At 32.1% G+C, this 13,276-nt stretch overlaps 2 protein-coding genes across 2 annotated transcripts in view; both read right to left on the bottom strand.

Annotated features, from left to right (window-relative positions):
• The window catches only part of LOC139500298 (uncharacterized), a 35,153-nt gene extending 26,003 nt beyond the window's left edge, over positions 1-9,150 (bottom strand). Inside the window, exons 1-4 of the mRNA XM_071289041.1 lie at positions 9,138-9,150; positions 5,700-5,941; positions 5,395-5,414; positions 2,337-2,379 (exon numbers count right to left, since the gene is read on the bottom strand). Of these exons, the coding sequence (XP_071145142.1) occupies positions 2,337-2,379; positions 5,395-5,414; positions 5,700-5,941; positions 9,138-9,150 (318 nt within the window). The remainder of the gene's footprint in view (positions 1-2,336; positions 2,380-5,394; positions 5,415-5,699; positions 5,942-9,137) is intronic.
• The window catches only part of LOC139501250 (uncharacterized), a 108,536-nt gene continuing 100,874 nt past the window's right edge, over positions 5,615-13,276 (bottom strand). Inside the window, exon 86 of the mRNA XM_071290270.1 lies at positions 5,615-5,941. The gene's annotated coding sequence lies outside the window, so the exon portion shown is untranslated. The remainder of the gene's footprint in view (positions 5,942-13,276) is intronic.

Below are 13,276 nucleotides of genomic sequence, written 5' to 3'. Positions count from 1 at the left end.
AATCTTCAGAGAAAACGTTTTTGATTGGCATTTTAATTTGATCATGAGAAACACAAAATTTGATTGGCTGAACACGATTGCCCTACCTTGGGAACAAAATAAGGAACAGATGATTTTCACTAAATCGTGTTTTAGAGGTTTTTTTAACGATACCCTTAATATAAATACTTTATAATAAATGCAAGGAAGTATTATAAAACATCCTTGATAAGAGTAAAGAGAATGAACACAGAGCGAACGTACTTTACGGGCAAAAGAACTCAGGATAAACAGACCAAGGGCGAACAGGGCGAGTTGTCCTGATACCAAATTCACGCATGCGTACAACAAATATCTACATTAAAAACATCTGGTTACAAGTAAACAAATAATGTTCATGTAGATGAGATGAAATCTAATAATTTACATAGATAAAAGGGTACATATTTACGATAGTGATTGTTTTTCAATCCTAATTTACAAATTAAGTGATTTAGATGCTTAATCATGTCTAAAAATCGGTGTCAAGAATCGATAGTTGTTATAAAATTGTAATACACAGAAACAGATGCAGCATACAGAGGTGGTTCAATGATTTTAAAGTCGGCACCATAGGCCTTCAGAAGACTTGAAGTCTTCTTCCACCAAAAAATGATCAAAACCTAATAACTTAACATCCACTAAAGAACCATGAAAATGAGGTCAAGGTCAGATGAAACATGCCAGGCTGACATGTACCCTTTACGATCATTCCATAGACACCACATATAGTTTTTGACCTACTGCTTATAGTATCTGAGAAACAGACTCAATCCTGTAACTTTAACCTGGATCACTGATCAATGAAATGAGGTCGAGGTCAGCAAAGATCTCTCTGGTGGACATATACGAAATATAGTTATCCTACTACTCATAATAAGTGAGAAATTCACAAGACAAAACAATAATTTTTTTTTCAAGCAATTGCTGAACCATGAAAATGAGGTCGAGGACATTATGGCCATATAACAGATGGAAACTTTGTTATATAAGGAATATGCCATGAAGCATCCAGGTCTGATACCTTCTGAAATTATAAAGCTTTATACAAACAGTTTACACCGCTGACACTGTCAGATAGAAATCCTATGTATCAGATACTGTGACTTATTAATCAACAATCTATTGAATTGTTAAATGGAGATTTGATGATTTAAACTGAATTTTAGAACATTTTTTCCCTTCAATTTCTATGTACATTCTATAAAAATATTCACAAGAATTCGGTAAGTAATATTTTAGAAAATAAACAAGATAGACGCATTGTTTTTTCTATTTTCAGTTATAATTACATGTGTTCAATGAGCCAAAGTTTAACCAAAATATGTGACATTCACATAGCTTATTTACTGTATAACTTGACCTCAACCGGTAAATAATACCTTAATCCTAAAACAAGTCCTCCAAAGCTATCAGTCATAGTTTTGTTATTTTGAAGATATTGTATTGTTGATCATTTTTGCTGTTCATTTAAGAGATGAATGCTTCTTTTTGTAACTTCATTGTGGTGTAAAAGTGTTTACTGAAGTACATTTTGTATGAAGCATGGAAGCGCTTTATTAAAAAATGTGCGGACAGTCAATGCTTTTACATCCCTATGAAGATACAAAAATAAGCATTCAATAAAGGCAACAGTAGTATACCGCTGTTCAAAACTCATAAATCCATGGACAAAAAACAAAATCGGGGTAACAAACTAAAACCGAGGGAAACGCATTAAATATAAGAGGAGAACAACAACATAACACCGAAACGTAACACACACAGAAACGGACCAAGCATCAGACAAAACATCACGAGAATAACAAATATAACATGAAAACCAAATACATGAATTTGGGATAGACAAGTACCGTGCCACGTCTTATCTCAATTTCTCAAAAATAAGAGAAAACACAAACGACTCAACGTTAAAATGCAACACACACAGAAATGAACAATAATATAACAATGGCCATCTTAATTTTTTTAGCTAAGATCATGAAAACACGATTCCTATCAAGTTTACAACTGTATCATAATGAAACATACATCTATAATGTAATTATAAAAACATAATTTTCAGTGATTAATCTTTTAAACAATTTTGAAGTTTATGAGCTGTTAAGCAATAAGGACAGATGAATGAACACAGAAAAATAAAACGACCCAGCAACCTTAATGATTGGCGCTAACTATATATTCTGAAATGGACCAAATTGGAAAAACTATTCATTAGACATGGACAATGCTCTGCCTCCAAAAAGTAACATCTTTTAAGTCTTACATATGCTAGATTTTTTGCAGTAAGACAAAAATCTTAATAAACATATAATTACCATTTGGAAACTCTCTTTTGTATCTGGAAGTCTCAATTCATTTCTACAATAGATTGAAGTCACAATATTTAGTATTTAATTTTCACAATCTTTAGTAATTAACTTTTGAAAAGGTTTGATGATAAATGCCATTAGTTATTTTAAGGCAGCACATTCAAAACCTGTGCATCGCATCATAAAGCACAATATTTGTAGAAACATTGTAATACAAAACACAATCTTTGTAGATAATATAAAGCACAATCTTCAATGGTTACACAAAGCACAATCTCCAAAGGTAGTACAAACCACAATCTTTAAAGGTATCAACAAGTAAAAATAGTAAGAAGTTGGCACTGCAAACAGATATTCTCTAACTGTAAATTTTTTGAAATAAAGAAGTGAACTTGGCATATGGTTTGAAATTGTTGTGATTAAAGAAATTAAACATTTTTAATACTATAGGGCATTTACTGCATGCATGTAGATTCATAATTATTCATGGAATACCAATTTTCATGGATTTTGTCGAATGAACTACAAACTAGATATTCATTGAAGTATAGATTTTGTAAAGACTAGTAAGCAGACTTTGGAAAAATCCTAAAATCAAATATCAACAAAAAATACAGTTTTTCTTCATAATGAAAATTGGTACCCTACTATAGTGTGACAGGATTGCTTCCTTTAGAACATGTGGTAGATACTGAGCTGTAAGTGGTTGAGCTAAGGAAGTACTTCTTTAGCTCAGTCAGTTAACATGCTGCCTTGTAACACAGAGGTCCCAGTTCCAGTCCCGGTGGAGACAAGCAAATTTTGTAATGAATTTCATGCTCTCCAGTTACAATAGTATACTATAGTATAGTCCTAGTAGATACTAACCATAATGGCATATACTTGACCTAACCATCCAAAAGCAGAAGAATTAGCTGAGGCTATATGCTTTAAATGTTTTTGACCATTTCGGTCATGTTGACTTATTTGTAAATCTTACTTTGCTGAACATTATTGCTGTTTACAGTTTATTTCTATCTATAATAATTTTCAAGATAATAACCAAAAACAGTAAAATTTCCTTAAAATTACCAATTCAGGGGCAGGAACCCAACAACGGGTTATCCGATTCATCTGAAAATTTCAGGGCAGATAGATCTTGACCTGATAAACAATTTTACCCCCATGTCAGATTTGCTCTAAATGCTTTGGTTTTTGAGTTATAAGCCAAAAAACTGCATTTTACCCCTATGTTCTATTTTTAGCTATGGTGGCCATTTTGGTTGGTTGGCCGAGTCACCGGACACATTTTTTAAACTAGATACCCCAATGATGATAGTGGCCAAGTTTGGTGTAATTTGGCCAAGTAGTTTCAGAGGAGAAGATTTTTGTAAAAGTTGACGCAGGACGACGACGGACGCCGGACGCCAAGTGATGGGAAAAGCTCACTTGGTCCTTCGGGCCAGGTGAGCTAAACTAGAGGCTCTAAAGAGCCTGTGTCGCTCACCTTGGTCTATGTGAATATTAAACAATGGACACAGATGGATTCATGACAAAATTGTGTTTTGGTGATGGTGATGTGTTTGTAGATCTTACTTTACTAAACATTCTTGCTGCTTACAATTATCTCTATCTATAACAGTACTTTCTGTGGAAAATGTTATTGAAAATCTTCAAATTTTAAGAAAATTGTTAAAAATTGACTATGAAGGGCAATAACTCCTTAGGGGGTCAATTGACTATTTTGGTCATACTGACTTATTTTTAGTTCTTACTTTGCTGTACATTATTGCTGTTTACAGTTTATCTCTATCTATAATAACATTCAAGATAATAACAAACTAGAGGCTCTAAAGACCCTGTGTCGCTCACCTTGGTCTATGTGAATATTAAACAATGGACACAGATGGATTCATGGCAAAATTGTGTTTTGGTGATGGTGATGTGTTTGTAGATCTTATTTTACTAAACATTCTTGCTGCTTACAATTATCTCTATCTGTAACAGTACTTCCTGTGGAAAATGTTATTGAAAATCTTCAAATTTTAAGAAAATTGTTAAAAATTGACTATGAAGGGCAATAACTCCTTAGGGGGTCAATTGACTATTTTGGTCATACTGACTTATTTTTAGTTCTTACTTTGCTGTACATTATTGCTGTTTACAGTTTATCTCTATCTATAATAATATTCAAGATAATAGCAAAAAAACAGCAAAATTTCCTCAAAATTACCAATTCAGGGGCAGCAACCTAACAACAGATTATTCGATTCATCTGAAAATTCCAGGGCAGATAGATCGTGACCTGATCAACAATTTTATTTCATGCCAGATTTGCTCTTTATGCTTTGGTTTTTGAGTTATAAGCCAAAAACTGCATTTTACCCCTATGTTCTATTTTTAGGCATGGCGGCCATCTTGGTTGGTAAGGCGGTTCACCAGACATATTTTTTTAATATAAATACCCCAATGATGATTATGGCCAAGTTTGGTTAAATTTGGCCCAGCAGTTTCAGAGGAGAAGATTTTTCTAAAAGATTACTAAGATTTACAAAAAATGGTTAAAAATTGACTATAAAGGGCAATAACTCCTAAAGTGGTCAACTGACCATTTTGGTCATGTTGACTTATTTGTAGATCTTACTTTGCTGAACATTATTGCTGTTTACAGTTTATCTCTATCTATAATAATATTTAAGATAATAACCAAAAACAGCAAAATTTCCTTAAAATTACCATTTCAGGGGCAGCAACCCAACAACGAAAAGTCCGATTCATCTGAAAATTTCAGGACAGATAGATCTTGACCTGATAAACAATATTACCCCCATGTCAGATTTGCTCTAAATGCTTTGGTTTTTGAGTTATAAGTCAAAAACTGCATTTTACCCCTATGTTCTATTTTTAGCCATGGCGGCCATCTTGGTTGGTTGGGTGGGGCACCGGACACATTTTTTAAACTAGATACCCCAATGATGATTGTGGCCAAGTTTGGTTAAATTTGGCCCAGTAGTTTCAGAGGAGAAGATTTTTGTAAAAGTTAACGCAGGACGACGCCGGACGCCAAGTGATGAGAAAAGCTCACTTGGCCTTTGGCCAGGTGAGCTAAAAAGGGAAAAAAAGAGAAAATTCCAATGAAATTTTATCAACCCTTTTTAAATTGGTAAGGGGTTCTCAAAAGTTCATTCAGATAATGAGAAAAAATATTTTCAATAATATGATAAAGCTTTGTTGGAAAATAAATATATTCTGTCCCTATGGTAAAGCCTGAACTATCAATGTCAAATATAATACTTATAATTACCTTTTCTTCTTTTTTTTATACCAGTAGAAAATTATGCAAACGATAAAGATAATGACAATGAATCCACATATACAGCCTATAATTACTTCAATTTCAGTGGTATCTTCCTTTAATTCACAATCAGGATTATCTATTGGACATCTACATTCGTATTCATTATCACCATCTATACATTCCAATGTATCTAAACAGGGTGAACTTAAGCATTCGTCAATGTTCTCTTCACAGTAAACACCTGTCCAGCCAGGTAAACAGACACAGTCATAATATAAGTCAAAACTTTCTGCTCTATGGGTACTAGTACATGGGTAGTTACTACCATTCTTAGCTATAACATGAAAAACAGAGGCAGAATATATAAGTGAAAATACCAAATGTTGCATAGAAGAGAAACAGAAATATCTATTACTGTGCCTAACCGATCAGCTTTGGGGTATTATAATACCTACAGTGTTACCTGGATAAAAAATTGTCAACACAATTTGTCCATTTAAACTGTACAATAGGTTTTGTGAGAGATTATCAATAGGTGGTCATTTAACTACCTGAAAAAAAAATTTAGGGCAAAAAACAACCAGGTAAAATCTACAGGTAGTTAAATGACCACCTATTGATAATCTCTCACAAAACCTATTGTGCAGTTTAAATGGACAAATTGTGTTGACAATTTTTTATCCAGGTAACACTGTAGGTATTATAATACCCCAAAGGTGATCGGTTAGGCACAGTAATAAATATATTTATCCTGATTTAGAGTAATTTCACGCAATTTGATTGGCTGATATTGTCCTAATAAATTTCAGTACAATTTTTTATTACGTCAATTGGGATTATCTCCCTTATACCATTGACCTAATAAAAAAATTAAAAAAAATGAGTTGCTTCATAGTCCTAATTTTTTGAATTTTTCACAGTTTTAGATTAACATGGCTAAATATCTTAAATATATTTGGTTGATATTGTCCTTATACTGAATTTAAATATAATAATATGTAATATAACAAAATCAGGATAAATTCGTTACACAGTGTTCAATTGTCCTAATACGGAATTTATCGGGTCAATTCGCCTCACCCGATATGAATTTTATTGACCCGATAAATTCTCGTATTACAGTGAGTTGACTGTAAGTGTTGCTCTCCACCAATTGCAACTCATTCAAAATTTTGACCAAATTGCAATTTGTTTTTTAAAATCAAATTGTTCAACTGGTCAGAAATTTGAACCAACTGCTGTAGAAAACCACAGCCAAGTCATGAAAGTGCAAGGTGATAAAATAAAACATACTTACAATCCTATAAGACTTTTTTTTTTTTATCTTTACTTACAATCCTATAAGACTTTAACTCCACTTTAATGATGGTGTGACAAAATTAGTTTATCAGTTTGTATAGTTATATTATATTCATTTCCATGCTGAAGGGGAACTGTTTATTTTGAATTGCTATTACTGTGCCTAACCGATCACCTTTGGGGTATTATAATACCTACAGTGTTACCTGGATAAAAAATTGTCAACACAATTTGTCCATTTAAACTGCACAATAGGTTTTGTGAGAGATTATCAATAGGTGGTCATTTAACTACCTGTAGATTTTACCTGGTTGTTTTTTGCCCTAAATTTTTTTTTCAGGTAGTTAAATGACCACCTATTGATAATCTCTCACAAAACCTATTGTACAGTTTAAATGGACAAATTGTGTTGACAATTTTTTATCCAGGTAACACTGTAGGTATTATAATACCCCAAAGCTGATCGGTTAGGCACAGTAACTTGTCAAAACTAGGCTTTCATATAGTTTTTCTTTCTAAAAGTATTCTATATTTATAAGAATCAGATATCATTTTAAATAAAACATCATATATTCAGTAAAATATGTGTGAAATAACAATATGCTATTGATAAATTTTCAGGGGAGATAACCTAAAATATTATTCTTTTGAATAAAGACTTTTTGAAAGAAAAGTTATTATCTCCCCCATGGAAACTTCCTACAAACATATATTGCAATTTTACACATATTTTACTGAATATGAAATGTTTTAATTCACATAATGTCTGATTCTTATAAATACTAGAACACACCCATGATATCGCAGGTCCGTGACTGAATTAAAGTATATAACTATGTGCAAGCCTTATTTTAGTATTAGTATTGTCATTTGATAAAGTCATGCCGATTATAAGATACACAGTTTTCTCCGCTTTCAAATCTTTCTGTTTGAACCCGTCGAACTGGAACTTATCAATTATTGATAATATTAATTATTTGGAAAACAAAAGGTCCTGGAATGGAGTACTTTTTAATCAACAGCATTGTCCTATATTAGTCATAAATAAAGTTGAATTCTTTGATTCGCTGTTTTACGTCATGCCCGCTAACAAATTGAAAACTGTACCTATACGCCTTATTTTAGTCCAGATTTTTAGTATTCGTATTGTTATCTTAGAAAGTCTAACTGATTAAAATACTACAATAGGTAACAATTTGACAATTAAGTAGTGTCAACCCTGTGATTATGACCCGTGTAATACTATATAACATATTAATCCTGAATACACCGTTTGGTGGTGCGCCTGTCAGATGCGGAATGTACAGATAAGGTAATCGGTAACAGGTGAATATACTATTGGTATCGGTATCGGACTCGACCCGGAACTTCTTAACTATTGGCAATATTAATTATGTGGAAAACAAAAGGGCCAGGAGTGGTGTAATTTTTAATCTACACCTTTGTACTATATTAGTTATATATAAAGTTGAATTTTTTTATTCGTCGTTTTTACGTGATGACGGCTGACAAATTGGACCTCGTAATTTTAGTATTATAGATAGAATACTTTTAGAAAGTAAAACTATATGAAAGCTTAGTTTGGACAATTTAATAGCAATTCAAAAAAGTATTCTATATTTATAAGAATCAGACATTATGTGAATTAAAACATTTCATATTCAGTAAAATATGTGTAAAATTGCAATATATGTTTGTAGGAAGTTTCCATGGGGGAGATAATAACTTTTCTTTCAAAAAGTCTTTATTCAAAAGAATAATATTTTAGGTTATCTCCCCTGAAAATTTATCAATAGCATATTGTTATTTCACACATATTTTACTGAATATATGATGTTTTATTTAAAATGATATCTGATTCTTATAAATATAGAATACTTTTAGAAAGAAAAACTATATGAAAGCTTAGTTTGGACAATTTAATAGCAATTCAAAATAAACAGTTCCCCTTCAGCATGGAAATGAATATAATATAACTATACAAACTGATAAACTAATTTTTGTTGCAACATCATTAAAGTGGAGTTAAAGTCTTATAGGGTTGTTGGACTTCCGGTTTTGGATTTGGATGACGAAGACGCGCCTTCTAAACCAGAGGAAAATCTGATAAGTTTGTGTTGTATAACTAGCCATCCGTTGATGGTTAGTCAATATTATTCCTTATATTGTTTAAGTAGAACTATTTGTGGCCATATTTTGTGCTTTTTTGACACTTATTAAGACTTTCTCACCTCCCTTCACCATGTCTGGTGGAAGGGGGGATGGTCGTTCCATTAAAGAGAAAACTGTATTAGTGGATGTAGGTGATAACCGGAATATAAAAGCTGCCGATGTCATCGCTAATGTGGAAAAAGAAGTTGGTGAGGGAACTGTCCTTGCATGTGTTCCAAAAAGCGGTAATAGTTATGAGCTGACGTTGACTGATAAAGATGCTTTGGATTTGATTGTAGACACAGGTTTCAAGGTGAATGACTCAAATTTTATACCCAGAGCTATTTTTTCGCGTGATAAAGTTGTCAGTTTTTTCAACGTGTCACATTATGTGCCTGATACAGAAATACGTGAGAAATTACTGGAGTTTGGTGTTATACTTAAGTCGCCTATTAAGCGGAAAATGCACCCTGGTACGGACGTCGCAAATGGTACGAGGTATGTAGTAGTTCGACTTCCCCCTGAACGACAAAGTCTACCATATACTTTGAAACTTTCAACTGGCGTGAGTTCTTTCGAATATATAAGAGTAGTTCACGACGAACAGAAGAGAGTCTGTACCCAGTGTTTTGAGACAAGTCATGTTTATGCAAACTGTCCTGATAACATTTGCTACAAGTGTAAACGCTTCGGACATCTAGCAAGAGCTTGTGAAACTCCGCCGTGTGAAACATGTCATAAAGTGTTATCATACTGTCGGTGTGAGCCGGTATGGAACAGGGGTGAAAATGAAAATGAAACAACTAATAATGACACAGAAAACGATATCAATGCTAACAACTCGAGAAACGAAACAAATTCCGACATTCCTGAACGTGAAACAAACACTGAACAACAAGAAAATGATGGTATGAAAGAGAATGAAGCTGGAGACGAACACACGGATGGAGCTAATGGTGATGTTGATAACATGGAGCAGAGTGATGATGACGATGATAACACGGCGAAAAGTGACGGTGAAGACGATGATGATACCATGGAGGAAAGTAATGCTGACGACGATGCCAAAGATGAACAATTTGTTGAAAACGCTAAAAAAGACAATGATGTAACAGTTTCCGATGAAAAACAAATGTCTGGTGTTGATAATGATGAACTAGATTTGATGACTGATGATGAACATTCAAACAAACAAGAGACAGTAAATGTTGATAATAAAATGCATAAAAAAGGGGGGTCTAGCCCATCAAAATTAGAACCACAGCCAGTTCCTCGTGGGCCTAATTTGACCGATACTGCTGGTAAAAAAACAAAAGTAAATGTATCTAAGGAAGCTGATATTGAAATGACCGACGAGGAATTGGCTGCAATATGAGTAAAGTTAGGAGGAAACGTTTAGTTTCATCTCCGAAAGTTACTTCAGATGAGCTTAAAAAATTAAGGAGGGAACCCAAGAGTAAAAAATCAAATTCAAGTTCATAGGTATAAAATTACTTTCTTTCTTACTTTTTGTACTGATGGTTAATATTGTATCTATTAATGCTAATGGTTTGAGGGATCAGTCAAAATTCCAAAAGTTTTGTTCTTTTTGTTCGGAAAATTATTATGATGTTGTAGCTATCCAAGAAACTTTTTGGTCAGATGATTTAGTTACTAGTTTTGCTAAGTTTTGGAACGGTAAAATATTTTACTCGTGTGCTGAAACACATAGACAAGGTGTTGCTTTCTTGATAAGTAAAAAGGTTGAACAAGAAGTAAATTATATACAAAGTTTTGACGGTAGATGTGTACATATTCAATTACAACAAGATGACAAATTAATAAATATTGTTAATTGTTACGCACCTAATTCTGTTCTTGAAAGAACTACTTTTTTCGAAAATTTGAGCGGAAAATTGATAAATACAGAAAATATTATTTGTTGGGTGATATGAACACATCTATGTCAAAACTTGACAGGTGCGGAAAAACGTAACACACAGAAGACAAATCATACAAAACAATAAATCAGTTGTGCGAAAATTTTAATATTTATGATATATGGCGAGCAAGAAATCCAACATCACGAATATTCTCTTGGCGTCGAGTTGTACAAAATAATTTAATCCAGAGTAGATTGGATTTTATATTTATTCCAAAGTCCTTTTCTGTATTAGTGAAGAACGTTTATTATAAACATAATGCGTTCAGCGATCATTCTTTTGTAAATCTGAATATAGATTTTAGTGAAATTGAAAGAGGCCCGGGCTTATGGATATTCAACAACAAATTGTTAGATGACGAAGAGTTTGTAAACAAAATAAATAAATTAATTGAAACCGAAAAACAATGTCCTCTTTATGATGACGAACCTTTGGTTTGGTATGATAATTTAAAATATAAAATAAAGCAACTAGCAAAAGTTATTGCGCAAGATAAATCCCGTGCCGAAAAATCGGAATATTTTAAAATTCAAAGAGAATTTGAAAAAATTTCATTAGCTGTAGCTAATAATGAAATTGTTGACCTAAATAAATTTGAGGAAGTTAAATTGAAATTAAAATGTCACGAAGAAAACATTTGTAAAGGCGCAATTTTGCGTTCTAAAGCCCATTGGGCAATAGATGGTGACAAAAATTCTAAATATTTTTTACAACTTGAAAAATATAAACAAAACTGTAATGTTATAAAAGAATTAAAAAATAGTGATAATAATATAGTCACATCTACGGAGGCAATTCTTGATAAAGATTTATATTCTTGTACATCAATAAACAAAGATAAAGCAAATGAAATTTTAAATTTTATTTCGGAAAAAGTTTCTGAAGATGATATGGAAAATTTAGAAGCGGAATTTAGTTTAGATGACATAAAAACCGCTTTATTTAGTATGTCTAAAAATAAATCCCCGGGTCCCGATGGACTAACTGTGGAATTCTTTTGTCATTTCTTCCATTCGTTCGGAGAAATATTTTTGAAAATTTTTAAAGCCATTGAAGAAGAAAAACTTATGACAAGATCTATGAGACATGGCATAATTACTTTGGTCTATAAAAATAAAGGAGACAAAAATATGTTAAAAAACTTTAGACCCATTTCATTGTTATGTGTGGATTATAAAATAATGGCTAGAATAATGTCTAACAGACTAAAATTTGTTTTGCCGAAATTGATTTCTATTTATCAAACGTGTTGTATCCCTGGACGAGATATTGCAGATACAACTGCAAGTATTAGAGATTTAATTGAAATCATTGAAAACGATGATTTAGAAGCTTTTCTTATAAAAGTTGACCAGGAAAAGGCTTTTGACAAAGTTGATCATGATTATTTATATTTAGTTTTAGAAAAATTTGGCTTTGGTCCTAAATTTATTCAGTGGATAAAAATATTTTATAAAAATGTAAACAGTAGCGTAAAATGTAATGGCTTTTTAACAAAATATGTCAAACTAAATAATTCAATAAAACAAGGATGTCCCGTGTCTGCTCTTCTTTACGTTCTAGTTGCGGAACCATTAGGGCAGGCAATAATAAAGAATAAAAATATTAAAGGTGTTGTTATTCCTAATTCAAATAAAGAGGCAAAAATTTTTCAACATGCAGATGATACTAATATTTTTACTGCCGACAAAAATTCTATAAAAGAAACATTTAAAATTTTGAATTTATATAGTGAGGCATCAGGTGCTAAAATTAATAAACAAAAATCTGAAATTTTATGCTTAGGTTCTGGTAGCATAAATGATCAAGAACTAAATACATTGCAAATTCAGCGTTGTGAAACTGTAACTAAAGTTCTAGGAATTTATGTTGGTAAAGATAAACAGTTATGTGAATTATTGAATTGGAAAGATAAAATTAAAAAAATAAAAACAATTTTATTTTTTTGGAATAAAAGAGATCTAACACTACCTGGTAGAGCAGTTGTTCTTACTTCGCTTATAATGTCTAGATTTTATTATACTTTAACAGTATGTCCGTTACCAGAGAACATAAAAAACGAAATTCGATTAATAGTTTTAAAATTTCTTTGGCAACATAAGTCCCATTTGGTAAAGTATCAAACAATAATTGGCGAAAAATTAGTAGGAGGTTTAAAGATTCCAGATATTTTTCTAAAAATGCAAGCTTTTAGATTAAAATTCCTTAGAAAATATCTTGACCCGAATTGTCAATCAATTTGGAAAAGTGCGCTTGATTATTTCATTTCTAAAGTTGAAAATATGGATTTAAAACAA

This window comes from Mytilus edulis, chromosome 13 (assembly GCF_963676685.1).
Source record: "Mytilus edulis chromosome 13, xbMytEdul2.2, whole genome shotgun sequence".
Classification (NCBI taxonomy): Eukaryota; Metazoa; Mollusca; class Bivalvia; order Mytilida; family Mytilidae; genus Mytilus; species Mytilus edulis.
This window is presented reverse-complemented; position numbering and strand designations above follow the sequence as displayed.